Here is a 23,042-nt window from a genome sequence, read left to right on the forward strand (position 1 = left end):
TTTCTTCATTAAAATGTTTATTTGCTATAAAGCTATTTTGGTGTCAGGTCAGAGAAGCTTGCCTCCTCTCACAGATCGTCCGCAGCTTGTTGGAGCATCTGAAAGTGAACCAGCTCCTGCTGTACACGACCCTCGGGGTGAGTCGACCACACAGATCCACACTGCTTTCACCCGCGTTATCCGGGTCGCGTGCCCAAAACCTGCAACACACACTTTATTCTGTTACCGTGGCAACCGATTCTCTGACATATGATAATGTTCATAATAAAACTCCCACAGTGTTTTAATCCCCTCACAGTAAATCCACAGTGGGAAGACACCGTGGTTAGGTGAAATTCTCAGCTGCTTTGCAAATCTCACTTATACATAATCCACAATTACTGATGTGTGATTACCTTTTGTAATCTCACTACAATGTTGTGTTTTACTGAATTCAAGACCAAGACCTCCAGATTCCAGAGTTCTGATCGGGTATGCTCAGTATGTGCCACACAAAGAAAGCCTCAGAGGATCTTATCCCCCAGTGTGGGGAACCACAACACAAAGATATTGTAATAATATTCATCAGGTAGTTTTAATATTGTGGCTGATCAGTTTAAATAGTATATACAAACAGGAAGGGAAAAATGTGATAATATTTGATTCCAACAAATATTTTACTGCTACTTAAATCTTATGCTTCTTATAATTAACTACTAAATGTTATTTGATTGTGTTGTCATCTTTAAAATTAAGATCAAACTCATATTCCATTATTGTTTATTATCTGCTCTTTAATTTGAGCATTTTACTTAAATTCTGTTCATCATTGTTGATTCTCAATTGTTTAAATGCACCTGTTATGTTATTATTAATAGCACTATTAATATTATTATTATATATATATTAATACTACTATTCTTACAATTGCTATGAATATTGCTAACATTGCTATTACTAATATTATTATTATTTCAACTGCTTTTGAAAAATAACAGACAAATTATTGGATAAAGTAGTTATTGTCTTCTTAAATCCCAAATGGGAGATAACAGGTTAAAGGAATGTGGCAGAATGAGATGGTGAAAACTGCACCAATGAAACCAGCTCCAAACAAGCGCAGCAAATGACAGATGACATTAAAGTGGCTCGGTGTAATTAATGTGAATGTATTTTTACATTTAGACCATGAGGAATGTTTGACTATGAACAGGGACACATACATTTTTAATATCTAGTCCTCTCATAGTTTTGTGTCCTGACAGCTGATCTGGCAAAATGTCCTCAGCCTGAGACAAACTTAAGGAGGAGAGATCAGCACATACTTGCTCTTCACCTTCTGAGCCCTGTTTGTCCTGCACCACCTCCTCCTCTTCCTCATGCCTGTCATCATACTCACTGTGGTCCCTTCTCCAGCAGTGAGCCATCGCTCCACTGCCAGCCGCCGTCAGCGCCGCTGCTCCTCAGGCCTACCCAGTATGAGTCCCCCTGACTCAGACTCTGGGTCTTCTCCCACAGGAACTCCTGAAAAACATGTCAAACGTTACCATTTTGCAGAGAGAAGCCTTAATTTCATTCCTTAAGAACATTCTCTTTACTGTTGATCAATCAAGAACACAAACTGTCTCACATGTACAGTAAAAGAGCGAAACACAAAACCTCATTTGACCTCAAGCACTGGCCGCTCCTGCAGACGTCTCCATATTTCATAGAGGCCTTAAATCTATTCTTAACTTCTCTTCCTGGTGGTATGAATCTGTATGTCAAATAGTGTGTCCAAAAGGTAGGACATATCAGGAAGGGCATGTCAAATATTTACAACTGGACAGAGACTGAATATGTCATTAATGCAGGGAAGAAGATTTGTGAGAGGAGAAGGGTTCCAGCAAAGCTAATTTAATATTTATTATGTGCTTGATGAATAAATATAAACTGGAAATGACAGGACAGAGCAGGTGGACAGAGTAGTGTGTGTGTGTGTGTGTGTGTGCATTCACCTGCTCCTCTTCCGTCCTTATTATAGCCATGACGCCCCCCAGTGCCATGCAGTGGTACTGACTACTGATCCAGTCAGCTCTGTCCTGGCTGAAGAGGAAACATTTCTGTCCCTGAGGCGTCCAGCCAGGTAAGCATAGGCTGCACTCTCTTTCTGAGTGAACAATAATAATAATAATAATAAAGAATAGGTAAAAGATGTGGCTCAGATTACTCACCCCTCAAAGTTTGTTTAAATCTACTTTAAGCTTCAAAAGACCTTAAATGTCAAGCCAGGGTAAGTTTCAGCAGTGATTTGAAATTTTCTAGCATCCTGTACATCTCAGTACAGTATTACTGTTCTCAGTATGAAATAATCCTACAACAGCACTGAAATCATGACATATTTTTCAACAAACTGCATTTTGAGTGTGTAAATGATTAAACAACAATACAGTGCTCCACAAGCAAGACTTAAATTTGGATTGTGTATTAGCTACAACCATTTAAAAGTTACTACAGCCCGACAGTCTGAAGGTGTTAATGTCAGGTTTCATTCTGAAAAGCCTGTAATAGTTTTATGGTAGTGTGTTTTTATGTTGTGTCATAAGTAAGTGGTATAAATATGTTTTCTACTTTATTTATATCACTGATTACAGACTGAAAACAAACAGACTAATATTACACATCCAGTTTCACTGGTTTAAATCAGTTTATCTAACATACTGGAAACTCGTCATATGTAATATGACACAAAAGCTCAAAGTGGATCTGTTATCTGAATCTGAATCACGCTCGAGTTGTTTGTCTTTTTCACAGCATAATGGAAATCAGAGCTTCTTTGTTAAATGGGTTTTTTGTAAACAGTTGTCTATATTTAATCTGCCGCTTGTTTGGCAGCGTGACTGGGACATTATGTGGTTGAAAGAAAAATGACCAAACTGAAACTGACATTTCTCTCTCACAAACTCGTCTGTGGTTAAATACTCGACCTTTATATAAGGGATTCATTAGCTTCTTTACCTTTCTGTTACAGCCTTATAATTAGAGCCAAGCCTCAGGTAAACCTTTACACTAAAACCACCCAGTTATCCACTGATGCGTCAGTTTTGAAGTCTGGCCATAGAAATGCCTGAAAACAGACACAGTGTGTACGAGGAACTGTCACAGGAACATCTTCGAAAAGTTGTGATTTTTATGGGTGTAAAAAATGATTTTTTTCTCTGGATTTTCTCTTAACACTTGTAGCTCTGAATAAAAAAGCACCCAGACTCACCACCAGTGGTAGCGTTGCTGATCGGGCAGTACTGGTTTAGAGCAGGGTACTGGGAGAACAGGAGCTGATATGACTGGTTGAGCTTCTCCAGCCCGATTCTCAAACCTCTCAGTTTGTTTTCCTGCAGGGCCGACTGGGACTGAGACACCAGTGTGAGCTGAACCACTGTGGTATCAAACACACACAACACACGCAGCACAGTGTCAGAAGATTGCATACACAATGTCTCATCACCCGTTACCATGGATACGGGATAATAGAGCAGTGTCAGACAGAAAGCAAAGCAGACTGACAGAGGTGAAAAAAGGGATGATTCAAAAAGAACAGAGTTAATCCTCTCTGCAAGCCATCGCGTAACAGAATTTATTCTAAAATAAGACGCAGAGACCGACGGATTTATTTCTCGACAAAATGACAAAAGACTCGTCCTGCTTTTTGTTGAAACACCAGAATCATGGTAAAATCTTCCTGCAGTACCTCCATATGTACGCTGTATACTAATGCAGTGCTCTCCAAAGGCAGGTTAGCAGTAGAAGAAAATGTATTTATTTATTTTTGTCCCTTTAGGCATTTAAAGTTCACAAAAATACGCCAATGACATAAAATTTGAGACTCCTGGTAACATTTGATAATAAAACCTCAAACTGTTTTTGATATTTAGTATCATTCTGTCTGTAAAAACAATTACTCAAAAAGTTTAGATTTTAAATGTCATGCCACATTTGACCTCTGACCTCTCCTTCAGACATTTAACAAAACAAAAATATTTAAAAAGTCTATTTAGTGTCATTCTGCCGCCTGAATCTTGTGTGAATTGTGACATTTTCACACCTGCAATCTCTTGAGTGGTGACTGTTGTTTTGAGGCTCCTCTTCACTGCGTTTTCTCTGAACAGCTGCAGTTATTTTCTGGTCCTGTGTTCATTTTGAAGCCAACCAGTGGTTCAAAGCTTTTCACGCTGCTGTAAGTAATATATGCGTCTTTGTTTTCGTTTAGATGAGCCGTTTTTGTGTGGCAGCCAGCACACCTCGACATCTGTGTATCAGCAGATGGAAAGAGTGAAAGAAAGAAGGCTAGTTACACACAACGCCTTTGTGTGAGCGCAATCGATGCAAAAGGAAACACCTGGGCAACAAGTTACATTTGCCAGTGTGAAGCGGGTCCACTCTACATAACAACACAGCCAAATTTCGCTATGCTGTTAGCATTCGCTTGGAGAACTTTAAAAATCATATTATTCTGAGCTCCACTATTAGCAAGGATCTATTACACTCACTCTCAAACAAGGCCCTACGTTTTTATCCAACATGATGTGTGTTACTTCACTAATGAAATCCACTCTTTCTGTCTTTATTTTCTTTAAACCTTTGAGTATAGGATTTGGCCGGCGAGGATAGGCAGTATCTCAGGCACCACTGAGCTGTAGGTTCAACACAGACTAAAGTAAATGCCATGTACAGGCAGGTGCGGTGTAGAGATAAACTCAACTTTGTAAATTTTTGTAAATTATTTGAAAATATTCAAAATATCAGTTAAGGTCTTATATGTATATCAGCACATTATCTCCTTCTCCTTTTTTCAGTAACCCGTTCCCATTGGTCAGTGAGTTTTATAGATGCAAAGAGGCACTCACAGCAGAGAGTCTGGAGCAGAATGATGATGGTCAGTAGAAAGCAGAGCAGACAGAAGTAATGAGCCAGCTGTCTGTAGTGACCTGAGAGAGCCGACACAACAACAAAGGGAAAAAAGAAAAACACTTAAACATTTATAGACCTTTTTTACATTTCAGCAGGAGGAGACTTTGGCAAGCCTGGGAATTTCATAAAAGACCATTTCACCCAAAGCAGTCCAACAGGCCAGCAGAATATTCCTGTTGAAATACAGCATCTCTTTTTGTGTTGTGTTGTTGCTTTGGGCTGCTTTATTTGGATGATGGCTTTAAGACATAGCAGACTTGTTGCCCTGCATGGTTGATGAGTATGGGTTGCATCAGACACAGGCAGATCAATGAATTGATAGATTTAGCTCTAATTTGATGAAATCTGCCACCAAGACTTCAAACATCTCTCTGATCCCAAGTCTGTAGATTGTTTCTGAAAAGAAATATTGTTAATGTTGCATTTTCAAAATCTATATTACAAACCCAGAAAATAAAATTCACTCTAATGTAAAGGACGAGGCAACTGTAAAGCTAAAAAATAAAAATCAAGCAGACACCACCGTGGATGAGTGGGAACATTTTTATTATGTTGCAGTCACTATTGTTGTCATCTCTGCTTCTTCAAAGCAGAATGAGCTCATTAATTAAATCATTAGCTAACATGATAATGAGCACACCTCAACAGTGTTCTTCTTAAACCCACTCGACCCATGCATGCAATTGAATTTAGTGTTAAACAGGCTAAGAAATGACTAATACTAAATAAATAAATAAAACCAATTGAAATACTTTATAAAAAGAAAAGCTAATTACTTCTGTCTGTGGATGCTTCCAGCTTTTTTTCTTCTTCAAGCAGAGTCGATCCATTATTCACTCCCATGGTCTCATCCAGCAGAGAATCAGCACAGGATTTTTCTTGAGTTATTACAGCATGGATGCATAACTTTTCAGTCACCAACAATCCTTTGTGTTCCAGCAGCAGGTACCAACGAACAGCCCAGCGTTCCTCTGTTGAGGGATTGGTGTGGAATGATGTCCAGTATCTCATATGAATATTAAAATACTGACTCCCCTGCAGCCGTATGCAAAGCAGAGCTGGGTCTGATAACCAAACAAGTCTGTTAGAGGAAGAGTCAAAGTCATTCTTTATTTCTCCATTAGTGTGTGTTCAAATCAACATACAGTTAGTTTACCTACCAAATAACTGCACATATCACCCTGTTAGGGACACCCATGGAAAATGTTTGCTGCCAGACCAGATTCACCCCTTCAAAGTTACAATCGAGCCTTCTTTATACCTGAAAATGGCATTGACCTCTAAAAAAGGGGGAAATAGATACATACACATTTCAATGTATGCATGGGTGACATATTAAAGGAAAAAAAATGAACTAAAGTGCGTTGTTAAGATATTAGGCCACCGCCTACTGCTAGAATAGCTTCTGTACTCTTTGGCATTTGTTTTTCAGGTTTATGGATGAGGGTTAAATGCTATTCCTTCACAGTATAAACATATAAGCTGTTAAACATGTCTACCCAACATTTTGCACTGCAGAGGCCATATGCTTTACACAACTGTCATCCTGGTGAAAACATTCATGTGTTTATAATGGATGGAGGAATCTCCAAAGAGAGCGTTCCCATCAGGGTAAAAATGTTTAGAATTAAGGTGATCAGTCAGAACAACTGTGTGTGATCTGCAGTGGCACTTTCTTCTAAAAGAACCATTTTCTTAGCAGCTTATCCAGTTCCCAGGGGCTGGAGCCTTTGCCTTCTGTCATGAGGAGAGAGGCTGGGTACATCCAGATACATCCTTTCCTGTCTAACACACACACAGGCAATCCTTCATGCTCACATTTATACCTATTATGAATCATTAACAGTAATGACCAACCAAGATTCCTTTTAGAAAGATTTTCCTGTTCATTTTTCTTAAATTCTGATTAGTTTCTCTATATATTTTCCCCTGGTTGGTTGGTAACACTTCCTTGCACTGACTTTAAGCCCCACCAGAGGGCCCACTATATAGTTTGAGAACCACTACTGCACTGAAATCTGTACAAACAAACAATTAAAGCTGCCTCCCACAGAACAACAGGGGTTCAGATTTTCCCTTAAATTTGTCACCTGCCTGCATTTATGTCTATCTGCATAATTATTTAACACGCACAAGCAGCAATCATGACCAGCGTGTGATTGTATGTGCAGCGTGTGTGTCAGAACACATAGGTCATTGTCTTCTTCAGTCATACACACAAAAAAGTGTGTGAGATGAAGTGATCTGTGCAGAGATATAAGTCTGCTCCCACTAATGAGCGATTTAAGTCCCATAAAATACTGTATGCATACAGTAGAAGTAATAATAATATAATAATACTACCCAATAGTAATAATAGTTTTATTCAAAATACTGAAATATTTACAAATATTTGACAGCATTTATAGAGCATTTCTCTTCTTTTTCAAGTTTTACATTTCAGTTTATACTGTAGTTTTTGGCTTACACGTGTGGGAAGGGGTAGTGGATTGAATACAATATTATACTCAGCATATTTACAGCAAAAGACAAAAAACAAATTTAAAGAAAAAATAAAGAAACCAAAAAAACTATTAAAATGTGCACTGAAGGTGAGGATAAGCAAGTATTTATGTTAATAATGCATTTTAAAGTTTAGCTTACAAACTACACATTTTTGTATTGGAAGAAGGAGGTATAAATGTGAAGTATAGGAGCACAGACAAAAGAAGCACATCATATATATATATATATGTCACATCATATATAGATGTGTGTAGAAACATATGAACATATGGAGAAAATTTGGAGAATTTTTTTTTTTGGTTTGGATTAAGATAATTTGAAAATATCTACTTTACCTATATATAAAGCTCTTTGAGGCGACTGATTCTGCTGAATTAAATTCATTGGAGGATACGTGAGTTTAATTCAGAAGGGCTCTAATTAGCAAATATCTAACAGTTTATTTCAAAAGATGAGCTTTACAAATAAACACAGGGTTAAGTAAAAGTTGCTTACAACCAGAGAACAATCATAATAAATACTTTCATATTTGATTCACATGTACAAAAAACCCAAACTCTTGTTATAAAACAATGAAAGTGCAGCTACAAATGATTAACACGAGATCAACAATGTCTTTTTACAGGTTTAGCTTCTGTGTGTCTGACTCTGCCATGCGGTTTGAGCTTGTCGGAAATAAGCAGGATCAGATCAGTTGTTCACAGGTAAATCCCACTGTAAGCCAGTGGTTGCCCAAGGAGACATCAGCATTAGCGCGGTGACACGTTGTTAACCTGAATTGATGCAGTCAGGTGGCTCGTGGCTGTAATGTGTCGTGTCTGACATTGAGCTGTTTTGCTCTTATGTAACAAACCTTTCACAATGATTCATTTACAGACAGAAGAAAAACCAAAGGTTAAAACATTTTCAGTCCTGCATTGACAAAATGCACGATTTACTGTTCTGAACATGTACTCACATTGTAAAGCCACACAAAAGCATGTTATAGTTAATTCTACAAACCCCCCCCCCCCCCCCCCCCCACATATTTTTAGAGTTTTCAATATGAAATACTAATACAAAAAGAATAGTCTGCCAAAATCTCAATGTGCAAAACAACCATCAGTATGCAGTGCTTTTCCCTGCTGTGTACTGCAACCTTTCTATCGGTTCTTTAGCAGCACGCACAAGTCCTCACTCAGGTTTCTATGTGGCTTCGTTTAGCATCTCTTTCACCTTCTGTAATGTCTATGTTGCTCATAAACCGCACAGAACAAGCTAGCGCAGGGCAGTTAATGGTAAACCAGCAACCTTTGGGCCTGTTCCAATTGAAAGAAATCCTATTATGTGTGTTGGATCTCTTAGAGGTGCTGCAGTCATGAGCGTGCAGCCAGTAAATCCAAAGCCCTGCACTCTTTGGAGCCTTCAAAGGTGTCCTGCTGGGAGCGTTCGAGCGAGGAAGTGAGGGTGTAGGTGGAGAAGGCAGAAGGATCCGGCAGGAATGGAAAAATACAAAAAAAACCAAACAACCAAAGTCCTCACACTGCTCGTGGCCCACAGCTGAGCTTGTGCTATTAAAGTCCTGCAGCCAACATGATGGAAGAAGAAATGAAAGAAACGATCGCTTTATGGTTGACCAATGATCAAATAATGTATTTCCACTTGTCAGCCATTTTTGACACAACCATGTTATCAATTACTAGAAAAGGATAATCCTACAGCCCTGGGGTCAGCGTCCATCTTTAGTGGCAGGGATCAAAAGAAAGCTCAGTGAGGCCTCCGTGGAGCTCAACCGACTCCTCCGACCATGACATGACATCACCAACAAGGTGGCCGCCACAGGTTGCTTGGCTGTAAATCTCACTGGATGTCAACACTCTGGACCAGAACTGGAGGTCTGACAGCTCTCCCACAAAAGACTGAGTGACGTCAAAGCGGCCTCCCATTGTGTCCTGTGGAGGGAGAAGCAAATGTGTCAAAATGTAGAGCTGATATTTAAAATGTTACTACCTTCTAGGGATTAGAAAGTTGTTCTATAAGATATGAAACTGGTAAAAATGACATTTTTAGTTTGACACAAATTTGATTTGTTTCATCAGTAAAGCCGAGGCCCTAAAAATGAAGCCAATACTAGAATGTCTTAACCCTGCTTTCTTTCTAATGACCAACATCATTTAGACGATAAAGATTCAGTGCATATGTTTATATCTACTGAAAGGCACTATACAAAGTCAGCTGTTTCAAAAAAATTTAAAAAATTAAAACTGACAACGTTTGGCCTTACAAGCTCAGCTCTCCACACTACAGACAGACTATCAGTCACAGTAAAGAGACCCTCTTACAAGTCCAAGGTTTAACATATCCAGATGCCATAAAATAATCTGGTCCTTAGCCAGTCTTAAATGAGATAGATATAACAGATGAACTACCAAACATGACATATTAGATCATATCATTATTTAACAAAAATTAAATCACAATGCAGCAGCAGTATTGATACGAATTAAAAAGGAAAGTAGGAGCCAGGTGCTGGTAATCTATAGAAGCAGAAGCTTTAGCATTTTTCAGGTCAGGAAGTGTAACACAATGCCAAGAACAAAACATATGATCAATGATCAGAAACACTTGTTCCTGCCCATCAGTCTGGAAAGGATTATAAGGCCATTTCTGAAACAAGTTCAAGTCCATCATTCTACTGTTAGACAGATTATTCACAAGTGGAAAGCAGCTGCCAATCTTCACAGGAATGGAGGCCATGAAGTGCTCAGAGAAAATGCACAAAAAACGAAAACCTCATCTGAAGACTGTAGAGGCCTCACTTAGCATGTTAAATGTTAAAAGCTTAAGCTTGCAAGTAAGTTAAAAAACAAACCACAAGACAACTGCAACAATGTCCTTTGGACAGATGAAACCAAAGTGGGAATGTCTATATGCAGAAACCAATCACTGCTTATCAACACATACGTCTAATACACTGTCAAGCACGGTGGTGGAGGGGTGAGGATTTGGACTTGTGTTGCAGCCACAGGACACAGGCACTTTGCAGTCATTGAATTAACCTTGAACTTCTCTGTATACCAAAGTGTCTAATATGAGGCCATCTTTTCAACAGCTAAAGCTTGGCTGACACCTGCTCGTGCAACATGACAATGATTCAGAGAATGAAAGCAAATCTACAACAGTATGGCTGAAAAAGACAAGAATGCATTGAATGCATTGAATGCAATACAATGCAGAATTACAAAAGCCCAGTTAAAATCCACACCTCAGTTTCATTAAAATGCTGTGGTGGTTAAGGCAGCTGTGCATAAACGAATTCCTCTAAGAGTCAAACAGATAATTTTACATGAAGTTACTGCCACTAATGCTGGTTCTACAAGATGCTTTGGTTTAGTTTTTATTAAATAAATAATGACCCACACATTTGACTTTGTATTTACTCAATTTAAAACCTCTTATAGCAAACATTGGGGTATAAAATGAATTGGCATACCTATATCTGCTGACATAGTCTGTATGTAACATTATTATCCCACAGTCAGAAGGCATGTTGTGTGTCATACCTGCTCCTGACCAAGGATGAAAATCCCTCCTGGTTTGATTGGGTGCCAGGCTGACAGGTTCTGCCCTGTGCCTTTCTTCGCTCCATCCTGGTAGGCCTCCCAGACACCATCACGTGTGGACCACGTCACGCACACGTGATGCCACTTTTCATCTGTCATAGTTATGGGCAAAGTCGCCGCCTAAAGAACCAGGTGGAGAGACAAAAAAAAGAGATTTTATTTATTTATTTACTTATTTTTTAATTTTTATTTGGAAAAACGTCTCATAACCTTCAAGTAAAAGATTATCCAAGGGTCGCGATGGCACGGTTTACACCTGATCAAGCCTTAAATGATGTGAGATGTTATCATGTTGATGGAGTAAAAAGAAAAAAAGACTGATAGCCTGCCATTAATTTTGCACGAGTATTCACACAGTAGCAAGCCTTATCTGCAACTGTTATCGATTGTCGGGAAAGTGGATTAATACAACGTGTGAATCTTCTCTCATTTCATCCTCATAAAACATTGTAGAAAAGTAATTAAACTCTTAGATTAATCTACATTCTGAGATCATTGAACTGTGTCAATGATCAGTTTGATAACTGCCAAGTGTGTGACTCACAGACAACAAACACGTCAGTTTATCCCTCCTGGTATTGTCTGTGCTACAGACAATTAGGCCAATCAATTACAATAATCAGATTATTGTGTTGTTCGTTTGTTTGTTGAGCTCACTGCACGAAGTACTGGGGCACAGAAGGGAAATAGACAAACATCTGTCTTCCGTTTAGGGGAGAATTAAAGATTAGGAAGCTAATTGACTAATTGAATTATTTGTTTGTCAGCAGTCTGACTGGGTTACTGTCTGATTACTGTCATTTGAACTGAGACATCTGCAATCTTTTTCTAGGAGAAACAACCGAAAGACAATTGCAGGGGCTCGTTATATATGTCTAATCTGCATTAGAAGTATACAGAGAAGTACCAAAATGTGAACAATTTGTTACAAGTGAAAACAACCAAAATAAATATAAAAATGTTTAAAAAGTCAAAATCAATGTATATTATGCCAATGAAGTTTGAGGATATTATACATTTTAAGAAGACTGTTTTAGTAAAACTAAATAATAAATACATAAATTACAGCAGATATTCAAAATGCTAATCACTGTTAAAAGGAACAACCAGTAAATGAGCTCTATAGTTTTTGTGTATGAATTTGAGTATGTGATTGTGACATGAGATGACAATATTATATATATCATTTACATTGCTCTGGAGTCTTTACTAGAGAAGTTTTTGGCTAGTTGAGAAAAATATTCACACCCGAGTAAATTTGGCAGATTATCATCTTGCTCTGACTCTTATTTCTTGGTGGTACGGTACTACTAGCTGTCAGTAACACTGGTCATGTTGGTGAAAGTATATTCTTTTCTCTACTTTGGTACAGCCAAACTAGTGTGGAGTAATGCTGAACTTATACCTTGTTACTCTTTGATGCAGTGAAACGTGAGCTAGTTCTAAATCATCATCACACATTAGCAGATAAAGTCCTTCTTTTGCTCACCACAAGCAGTTTATACAACCCGACCCTGCTAGACTTTGATTAGTCAGGATAACCTGGATTGTATGTGGTCTACAAACAGGAAACCAGATAGCTTCTGGGACCAAACATCTTCTGACTTGCCTAGAGATTCTTCACATTGATGTGCAAGTATTTTCTTACAGTGATAAATTATTTAGTGACTGGTAAAAAGATCCCATAAACCTTTGCACTATAGGCTGAGCTTCAGAACTAGCTTTTGTGTCCAGATTCATCAACATTTAGATCATAAATCACTGTGACATGACATGGTGACAGGCTTTACCTTGTCATTAATTAGCAGCTCCATGGGATTGCTGCCCCATTCAATTAGTACCAGCTCATTAGCTTGCCCGGGCACCGAGTAGGAGAAGGGAGTGCCAAGACCAGGACCTGCACCTGCCTTCAGCCACAGGCAGATGGTCAAGGCAAAGATCTCCGTCACCACTGACCGCCTCATCCTGCCATACATGTAGTTAGTCCTCATGGGGAAGTCTAACAGGAAGGCAGTGGGACTCTTTAGCTTTTGGTTCCCTGGTGAGATGGAGAATAAATTTAGAGTCATGTTATTCATTTGTGATCAACAAATACTGCTGTCAAAGACTTTTGTTAGACTATTTTCTATATGCATTAGAAACAAACAAGTTATTTTTTTCTTTTTCTTGAATTGTTCCTTTTTCTGACCCAATTATTATGGAGATATTCTCTATCTACATGATATCAATATAATTATTACAGGCAAAACAATGCTCTGTGCTTGCTTTCATCATTCATCATATAAATGAGGTAATTATGGGTCATAATAATCTACTAGCACCAACCACAGCAACCTAACTAATGGAGTTTTTTTTTATAGGGCAACCTCCAATAAAAGCCGGATAATAGTAGGTACAAAGATATTCTGTAATTATTAAATAATAAATGAGAATTCAAATTCATCCCTAAAATAAATCATGAGTGTGTGTAGCTATGTCTGTGCGTGCATGTATGTTTACCATGGTCAGTGCTGCTGTGGTGCAGTTGGCTTAGTACTGTTTCCAGCTTGCTGTGTCCAGTGCCCCTCAGACTCGTTTCTTTACTGGTGTAAGGAAGCCGTCGCGGGTGATGATCATTGTCATGGTGGTGGTCATCGTGGTGGTCATTGCCATGATGGGTGTCATGGTGATCATCGTGGTTGTCATGATGATCATCATGGTGGTTGTCATGGTATCCAGGTCGATGGTGGTAATCGTGATCTCTGTGATGACTGTCATCATGATGACCATAGTGATCATCGTGATGATCGTCATGATGGTCATTATGGTGGCTGCTGAAATGATTATAATGCCGACCATGGTGCCCATCATAGTGGTGGTCACGATGGTGATCACGATGGCGATTATGGTGTCCAGTGTGGCGGTTGTACCAATGCCTATTCTGGTGGTTGCTGTGATGGGTATTGTGGTGGTCCTCATGGTGGTCCTCATGATGGTCATCATGGTGGTCATCATGATGGTCATCATGGTGGTCATCATGGTGGTCATCGTGGTGGTCATCGTGGTGGTCATCATGATGGCTATTGCCATGGTGGCCATCATGATGGCTATCATGGTGGCTGTTGCCATGATGGTCATCATGATGATCTCCATGGTGGTCATTATGGTGACCATAGTCATGGTGATCTCTGTAGTACCTGTGTAGCTGTTCCTCTAAAGCATTGATCTTCCTCTGCAGAAGTTCTCTCAGGGAGCTGGAATAGGAGCTGGAGGAGTTCCTGGCCTGTAGACAAAGAAAATAGTGCTTAATAACTATACCTACCTATAAATGATCTATTACCTCCACAGAGTGAAAACATCAATCCAATCAGGTTCTGCTATACCTTGTGTACTTAAAACTGATAATCCCCATCAATGTAGTAACAATTTCTTCTATTTAAACCACAGCAATAGCAACAGAGTTCAACAGGTCCTGCTGACATTGTGGGGAATCTTCATAGAGCGTCTCAGCGATTTGTGCAGGGCAAAAATGATGTCAGCACTGACCCGGCTCACTTGAATAAAGAGAATGGGATTTTGGATTATTGCTGAAAAAAGGTCTCAAAAATAGAAATTTAGAATATGTAGGTGTTTTGATAACTAGTATAATCATCACAAATCTAAGGACCCTTTAGGATTTTTGAAAGATTAAGTACCTTTATAGTAAAATGAACTATGGTAGTATGACTTTAATGTTCCCACCACAAAGCTCCTATGTGTGGCATCATGACATTTAATGTCCCTGAAGAACTTGGGTTTCCTGAAGCAGGTATTTGGGTATTCAGTTTCATATTTTAAAACAAAATGTGAAAACATGTGTAGGACTTGCGTTAACCACAGACCTCATTTGAAACATTCCAAAAATCTATTTAAGTAAGGCACTGATTTCAAGACAAGGCTATTTCAAACTCATTACTGGAGAAAGATACTGACTTTAACTGCATGATTGTGACTCCTTGTCAGTTTTGTCTATTAGCAAAACTATAAAAAAAGATGTCAAAGAAAAGGACTGTAGGGGGAGAAAGGTGAGTGCTGGTAATAAGAGTTTTACAACAACAACTTTGCATTTTAATGCTTTAAACAAGAACCAAAGGTTATATCAATACAATAGTACAAGAGGAACTTCAGTATGACATTTAAAAGTGCAGGGGGAAAAGTTTTCTTGTCCTCTTTTTTCCTCTCCCTCCTTCATCCTCGTCTTCCTCACCAGCAAATCCGACTTTGTTCCCTGCCAGCACACGCCACGATTAATAGCCTTGTCAGGAAGGATGAAGCTAATTGAAAGTGAGGTTGGCTAGCGCCCTTCGGTGCATGGCCAGAGGCTGGTGGTGTAGACATCCTGTTAGAGGGAGAGGCTGAGGGTAAATCCTGGCACCAGTTCTGTTTTGTCTCACACCTTCAAGTGAGATCGAAAGGGATTTTTGGCAACACTTTCCCTCAGCATGACCTGAGACCACCTACACTAATAATGAAGCTTTTACAGGCCAGTTGGCAGCCAGGTTTAAGACTCACATTACGACATCAGAATAATGAAACTATAACCAAAGTGAGACAGCAAAACCACTTAAATAGTTGGGAATCTGGAAGGATTATAACAACTGTAAAAAACATCATTAAGATGTTTATTGCTTTGTAAGTTTATGTTAATGAATTTAACATTATTGTCTTTTTAAACAACACAAACGCTTGATATGAACCAGAGTTATGTTTTCATTTTAAGAGACCTCTAGCCCTTGTCTTAGTAAGTGCCTGTATCATTTTTCTTGGTGTTGTTCTAATATGTGTTTAATGTTGTAGAGGGTCTCATTATAAATTAGTTTTTGGTGTTTGAACCCAGTGAGGGGGTTGATATGTTAATAAAGTAGTATTGGTCTGTATGAAATTTTCCCCATTCACGACAGCTATATGGGGAGTGAATTTTAATATGCTTTACATGCTGTAATGTTAACAAATCTGATAGTTGGTTCCTTTTTATCTTGTTCAGCTTTTGATTGTACTTGGGGTATTTTGTTCTATGTCTGTTTTCTACCAGCCAAAGTTGTCGTAGTAAATTATAGACACCATGGTGATTGTAGTAGGTTTGGGTAGATCAACACCCAGTCTCCCAGTCGAAAGTTATACATGTTTGGACATTCCTGTTCTATTATACTGGAAACCCATGTAAAATTTGTTGGAGGACTTATTAAATAGGAATTCCATCCATCCATCCATCTCTGCTGCTTATCCTTATCAAAGTCATTGGACGGCTGGATGAGAGGTGGGGTACACCCTAGCACCCTAGACTTTCTTGCTGTGAGGCAACGGTGTGCTTTGGAAAGTCTTTGAAATAACTGACTTTCTATGTCAATAACTAACTGATGCTGTTTGAGGGGAGCTGGAGCCGAATGATTCAGTTTCTTTTATTTTATAGTGACAGAAGAAATAAAGATGGCTTGGAGAACAGTGAAGGAAATTGCAGGACTTCATGGAAAGTTTTGAAAATATGATCCTGTAACCTTATTGCAGTTTTCATTTGCACTCTTCCACATCCTGCTGGCTGTTAGACAGTCGTGGGTTTCCAGCATGACTGTACTTTTGTGAGAACCACAAGACAAAACTTTGATTTGCATTTGGTATGAATTCATTATAACAATGATTAGTAATTAGCTGTGTAGGGTAAACATTCATTTTAAATATATAGTTATATTATAAATATATATTATTTTAGAGAGTGTTTTTAGAGAGAAAGTGATATGTTTGTGTGTGTTCGTGTGTGTAGTGATTTACTTTAAGGCAAGAGATTACACACAAGTTCAAACACAAAAAAGCTAAACCAGTATACAAGAATTACTGGGGAAAAAAGATTTTTCTTTAATCTAAACTCTTTGTCATTCTGTCGGTGTTTAAATACTATAGACTGCTTGTTTTCCACCAGGGGAGCTTAACTTATCCTACTCCTGCTGGCACACAGAGGTTAAGATCAGGGGTGAGAGCTAATCAACTTAGAGCTTCTTCCTGTTTTGAGCTCGACCTTGGCCACTGATATCCAGGAGAAAGACAGAGAACGATGCAGAGACATTAACTCTGAGACAATAGTCAAGCAGCTTTCATATTAGCATTGTGGGTGGTACGTGTTTCATAGTGACTGGTGGGTGGTTTGTGATGAGTGTGTGAGACAGATTGCCCACAACTTCTGAATGCTATTTTTTTTAATTTCCCCCAAATTATTACAAAAACATAAATTAAAAAATTAATGATTTAGTCCTGAGAATATGCATTAACTATGATGCAGTAAAATGTACAACATCCATAGAATAACCTTCAGGTTACTATGTCCTAATGAAACATATCCCTCGTTTTGGCAGCAGATAACAAAGGCAGCTGATTCGGTGACTGAGCATGTGACTCTCAGTGACGTAAGACGTGACCCCAATTAAGTCAAACCTTTAATAGACTTCTGCTTGTCTGCAGCTTTTCTTTGCAGACACATTATAGACAATTTGAATTTTCTTTGTGCAAAAAGTGTAGTAGGTAAGGTTTATAAAGTACACATACACACTCACAAAGTGCCTGACACACAATTACAATTAAAAACAAATAAATGAATAAATAATTAAAAGAGAAATAGTAAAACAGATACATAAATAACATGAGAGCATTAAGAAAGCGCAACTCCACCCAAATGGCGCGGACCACAATTACCACGATTAAAGCAGCTCGAGCTCTTATTGGTATCTACCATCACACAAAATTGTGATATTTTAAAACATGGGGACCCTAGACTGTTAACAAACAGATACTAAGCTCACCAATGACAGCACTCAAACTCCACTGATACAAAAAGGCTTTCAATGAACAACAACAATGAACAATGCTGTGGATTATTCATTGCTGTGCATTGTTTCTGCCCTCAGAAAGCTTGGAATAGTGAAGAGGTCCAGGCACACACGGTAAAGTCACCGTTTGGTAAGCTAAGATTTTAACAGCCATTTCCCTCATAATTTATTGCAGTGCAATCTCAGTTTAATTACTCGGTTCATACTTTTTAGTATTTCTCCTGCATAACTGAGGAAGATATTCAGTGGATGTTCCCATGCAGCTCAGACTTTGGCAAGTAGCTCTCATGCATCTTTGAAATTTAAAAAAAGGTCATTGTGCAGCAATTTTTAAAGCATGACACTTTTAAAAATTGCAAAACAAATCAAACTGAAGATACTGCATGGTCCCAGTCACCTGTCCTAGTGCGCAGTGAGTTCATTTATCCAGTTGTGATTTTTTTTTATTAAGTGCTATTAAGTGAGTACGCTACAAAAAATGATCAAACTATAATCTTTCATGCTTACCTGCAAGTTCTCCAGCCTCTCCTTTAGTGTCTGCAGGGTTTTTCCAGTCTGTTCTGGAGAGAAGGAACTGTGTTTGCTATATGACGAGCCCTTCCTGTTGTGGTCCAGTCTGTGGCTGCCGTGGGAATAATGGTGGTCATTGCTGTGATATCCTGAAGGCCCATGGTGCAGTGACAATGATGCATGATGGCTGCCGTGATGTCCATGATGGTCGTCATGGTGGGTACCGTGATGGTTGTTATGGTTGTTATCATGATGGTTTTCATGATGGTTTTCATGATGGTTTTCATGATGGTTGTCATGATGGCTATCGTGATGGCTATCGTGATGATTGTCGTGGTGGTTGTCGTGATGACTGTCATGGTGACCAGTGCTGTGGTGACCCCCAAAGCCCTCACATAAGGTGAGCTTAGCATTCAGCTCCCTGATTGTCTCTCGCTGGTCCAGGATGGTTTCCTTCTGCCTCACAAGGCTCTCACGCAAGTGCAGAATAGTGGCTTTGGCCTCGTCGGACATCATGCCTCGCCTGCTCCCGCCATTGTGGTCACTGCTATGGCTGTTACTGCTTGGTCCATGGGGCACATTGGGTGGCGAGAAGCAGCTGGGATCTGCTTCTGGGGGAATGGGAGTACAAACAAATTTGGGGCTAATGCCATAATCATATTCTATGCCAGGTAAACTACCTGCTGCTGCTGCACATGAAAGGAAGTAATAGAAAATAAGAGATCGTAGGGGGATGAAAGGGAGGACAAGCCCCAGAGTAGCTCCCACCCGTTGCACGTGCTTTGTAGACAAAGGCATTTGGCTCAGAGGACGGACGTCTCTGGCCATATCTGGTCAGAGTCCAAATTATTCCTCGGAAATTGACAGTCTTCAAAGGCTTTAGTTTTGTGGGGACAAACACCATCAATGGAAATCATTTGCTTCTGATTGAGAGGTGTTGGTGCTAATCATGTCAACAAAATAAATTCCCTTTAGAGGATAAGTGACAGAAACTCCAAGGAAGGGCTCTAAAAACACTGGGAACATTGGGAACAAAGGGGACTGTTAAACTCCAGCTGCTTGTCTTCAAGAACACCTTTTAGAATCACGCAAGCTTTCTTGGCACCATGGTAAGTTAACAGGTTGAGAAAGTTCAGCTGATAGATTCATCCACTTTGTCTGAGATGAGGTGCTGGGGCATCGCCAGACAGGTGATTTCTTCTGGCTTCAAAGACCTTCTGTGTTCGATGGCCAGGAATAATCCTTTTAACTTTGGCTTCTAACTATCCATCACATTGCCATTACCTACTGGGAGACAGAGAAAACAAGACATCAACAAAACAAGTCAAGAAGAAGAGAGACATAATGGAAACAAACAGCTAGCTCAAGCTTTGATCATCTCCACTCATGGTTTTAAGTATTATTTACAGTGCAATCAATATATGATTCAGCCAACTGGAAAACAACAACAACAACAAACCCAAAAAGCTACAGGTTGAGGAAAAAGTAAGACTGTCAAGAGGCAAAGTGAGACAAAGCAGAGAGGAGAGAACAGGTTTAAAGGACAGGAATTGGGTTATAACTGGTGACCATCTTAATTACTAAGTGAGTTTCCGGTTCACACTCATCTTTGAACTTGAGAATATTGATGTAAACAAAACCATAAAGAGTTTCATGACTCAATCATGGTTTTGATGCACTCATATTGAGAAGGAAAACTAGATAAACACCTTTTTCAACATTACCTTAAAAATCTGCTTTTGTTATAGTTCTAGCTGCAGGAAGGTACCAGAGCTGTTCAGCATCATAAGCAGTTGATCTCCACATATTAAAATGCTCATCCATGTGGTCAGCATGTTTTATTTTAACCAGCAGACTGCAGTTTAAGTTTAATGACTCACACACAGACAGACGCCACAGAGGGGAGGGCTGATTGGTGGTGGTGGTGGTTGGGGGTCTTCAGGGCTGCAGCAGGCCACAGTATAATCAGATTATGGTCAATTAATCTTCCGTCAAAGCCACAGGGCAATCATTCGAATAATGAAAGCTGGTTTTCTGCTGAGACAAGGGCATGCCTGTTGAGCCCAGTCACTCACACGAGTCTCATGAATCAGTGTCAGAACTTGTCCGCCTTCAGCCTGCCATGCTGACTGACTGTTTAAAAGCAGCACGGCGAGGAGAGACAGAGTCATACTCAAAGAAGAGGGATGTCCACATTATTATTACACGGAAGAAAAGCATTCAACCACATCTACTGTACAATAGGTGTTCCTTATTGATGATGGACAACTAATAATAATGTATTAATAATTTATTTTTTTTGTTTATACTTGTTCTGTTAGACCTGAACAGCAGAGCAAGAAACATGCATCAACCGCATGCTCGTTGGTCTTGCCCGAGAGCGCGATGCAAAGCCAAGAAGAACAAGTTTCAGAACACACAGGAAAAGATAAGGAGCTTGTTCTTTCTAAGCTCCTTATCTTTAAACACCCACAACACACATTACATTAAGTACAAACATCCGATTTTCTGGCACCGCCCTTTCTGTGACACTGTCCTTCTGAGAAAAACGACAATGACAATACTTTTTTGCGATTTTAGGCATTTTTTTTTAATTACATATTAGCTTAGAATTTCTGGGAAATATACCAGTTGTCTTTCTAGCGAAGGGGTAAATAAGAACAGCATGTGTGTACAGTAAATATGAAACTACAGCCAACAGCCACATAGCTTTCCATGAAGACCAAAAACAGAAAGCCTTTGCTTTGTCTAAAGGTGACAACATCCACCTTTCATTAAGTCTAAAGCTCACTAATTGATGAGCTCTAACTTGTTAGTCTAATTTGTACAAAACCTGATATGTTAATGTGATAAGGTATGAATTGTCAGGAGATTTTCTTTACAGGATACAGTGACTCTCTGATTCTCACTTACTTCTGCTAAATTTGACAGAAGTTTCTCTTTTTTACCAGAAGAAATGACCGATTTAGCATTGAGGCATTATTTCTATAAACACAACACCAGTGCTTACTATCAAAAGGATAAACAGAACCATACAACGTACCACTTTAGTGTAATGATTTGGATGAAATTTAAATTTTAGAGAATTCTGGCTGATACTTTGATATAACATCTGAGATCATTAATAGTTTAATGGTGTCTCATATTTCATTATTAGAAACACCGCAGGATTCATCAGCCATTTCTTAAAAACAAACATGTTTTGTTGAGAGGCATTTAACGATGTGCACGCAGCCACTACGTGAGAGCCATAATCAAACAGTGTGCCCTGCTGTCTGATACTTAAGGACACCATTAGTGGAGATTTACATGACATGATACCTCACTGAGACACGTGGCATCACATGCTAGTCCAAACAGCATTGCTTTATGTACAACGTTATAATGATTGCTTGTGTTTATAACCTTCCTTTGTCAAAGATGGAAAGGGTAGGAGAACCTTGGACCTGCATACATTTTTTCTTTGCCTTGTGGGGAAATGATCAAGTTTCCATTGAGCCAACTTTTAATTTGGCTCCACATAACCTGGGCTGAGTGAGATCTAACTGTGCTCTTGTCATGTGAAAGTAGTACAACAACTTTAAATTTGCACATTTGCACAGACTGATAACTGGTTGCTGTCTTTCTAATTTTATATAGGTTTCCATGCTAGCATGAATGCAAAGACACAAATCAACACACCATCTGTGTCACTTTGTTGTGCCTTCATGTTCGTGATGTGTCTTGAGGTTTGCAGAACGCTGTTAAAATTTAGCAACCAGCAAAAGTGAGACTTACGTTTATGGAGGCTGCACAGACACCATAATGGTTGAAAGTATTATATAGCAAAGCTTACAAAAAGTAGGTTGCTGTAACTGCTCCTGATGATTATAGTGGAGACTTTTAAAAGATATTGTTGTTTTTTTATGATTCATTATGTTTTTGTAAATAGGATAAACAATGAACTCAGCTATAATTTGGTGTCATATCAGTATTATACTCTGTCTTTGCCCACCATGATCAAGATAGATGGCTGGATGGATTAATAAACAACAAAAGTTTATATTTAATTAATCCAGTTATCCTACATTAAAAAAAGGACATATTAAAATGTGTCACTGACTTATAAAATATGTTGTATGCTGTGTATAAAACTCATTTAAAAATCCATAAAGCAGGTTTTAATGCTATAAAGCTGTTCTCCAGTACAATATAGAAAGGATGTTTTATTTTCATATTTAAAAAATATATTCTTAAAATTCAGAATATAATCGCAGACAAAGCAGAAACCTTTTTCTAACTTCTATCAAATTTCCCAAATGTCATCGTTATTTTTCCTTCCTTTTCAAATGGAATTGTTCACATTAGGTTTCCTTAACCCTCACGTCAGAAATTATTATCTTTTGTCACTTTCACTCCTTCAGTAGTTAAAAGCACAAAGTGACAGCGCTCCTTTGCAGATTCACTACATCAAGCTGATCTCGTCATCTGATCAGCTCATGTTTCCCCCGTACGGATCACATCCGTGTCCTCATAGCTCCTGCTTCTTCTTTCAAGGGTGACGGTCAAATAGGATTGGTTGGATGTAATGCTCTTTAATGAGGGATTGACTGCAGGGTCCTGGTTCTGCCAGATGATCTCCCTCCAACCCACAAGTTGCTGTTGCCACACGTGTCACTGCAGGAGA

At 39.0% G+C, this 23,042-nt stretch overlaps 2 protein-coding genes across 4 annotated transcripts in view; both read right to left on the reverse strand.

The window, feature by feature from the left end:
- Positions 1–8,438, reverse strand: LOC113014502 (C-type lectin domain family 6 member A-like). Of its 2 annotated transcripts, XM_080296370.1 has the most exons (6): positions 5,703–8,438; positions 4,863–4,943; positions 3,230–3,394; positions 1,977–2,128; positions 1,379–1,503; positions 1–200 (listed from the first exon to the last, which is right to left on the reverse strand). In XM_080296370.1, the coding sequence occupies exons 1-6, from the start codon at positions 5,935–5,937 to the stop codon at positions 44–46; spliced, it is 915 nt and encodes a 304-aa protein (XP_080152496.1). In that variant the 5' UTR covers positions 5,938–8,438; the 3' UTR covers positions 1–43. The 2 variants fall into 2 exon arrangements, with proteins under 2 accessions (XP_080152496.1, XP_080152497.1); XM_080296371.1 differs by lacking the exon at positions 4,863–4,943.
- LOC113015061 (uncharacterized) overlaps positions 8,439–23,042 on the reverse strand; it is a 20,610-nt gene continuing 6,006 nt past the window's right edge. Inside the window, exons 2-6 of one of the 2 annotated variants that reach the window (XM_026156973.2) lie at positions 18,374–19,663; positions 13,533–14,295; positions 12,824–13,071; positions 10,974–11,153; positions 8,439–9,362 (exon numbers count right to left, since the gene is read on the reverse strand). In XM_026156973.2, coding sequence (XP_026012758.2) covers positions 9,153–9,362; positions 10,974–11,153; positions 12,824–13,071; positions 13,533–14,295; positions 18,374–19,204 — 2,232 coding nt within the window. In that variant the 5' untranslated portion in view covers positions 19,205–19,663 and the 3' untranslated portion in view covers positions 8,439–9,152. The remainder of the gene's footprint in view (positions 9,363–10,973; positions 11,154–12,823; positions 13,072–13,532; positions 14,296–18,373; positions 19,664–23,042) is intronic. The other variant, XM_026156974.2, reaches the window with a different exon arrangement.

Source organism: Astatotilapia calliptera, chromosome 22, assembly GCF_964374335.1.
Source record: "Astatotilapia calliptera chromosome 22, fAstCal68.1, whole genome shotgun sequence".
Taxonomy (NCBI): domain Eukaryota; kingdom Metazoa; phylum Chordata; class Actinopteri; order Cichliformes; family Cichlidae; genus Astatotilapia; species Astatotilapia calliptera.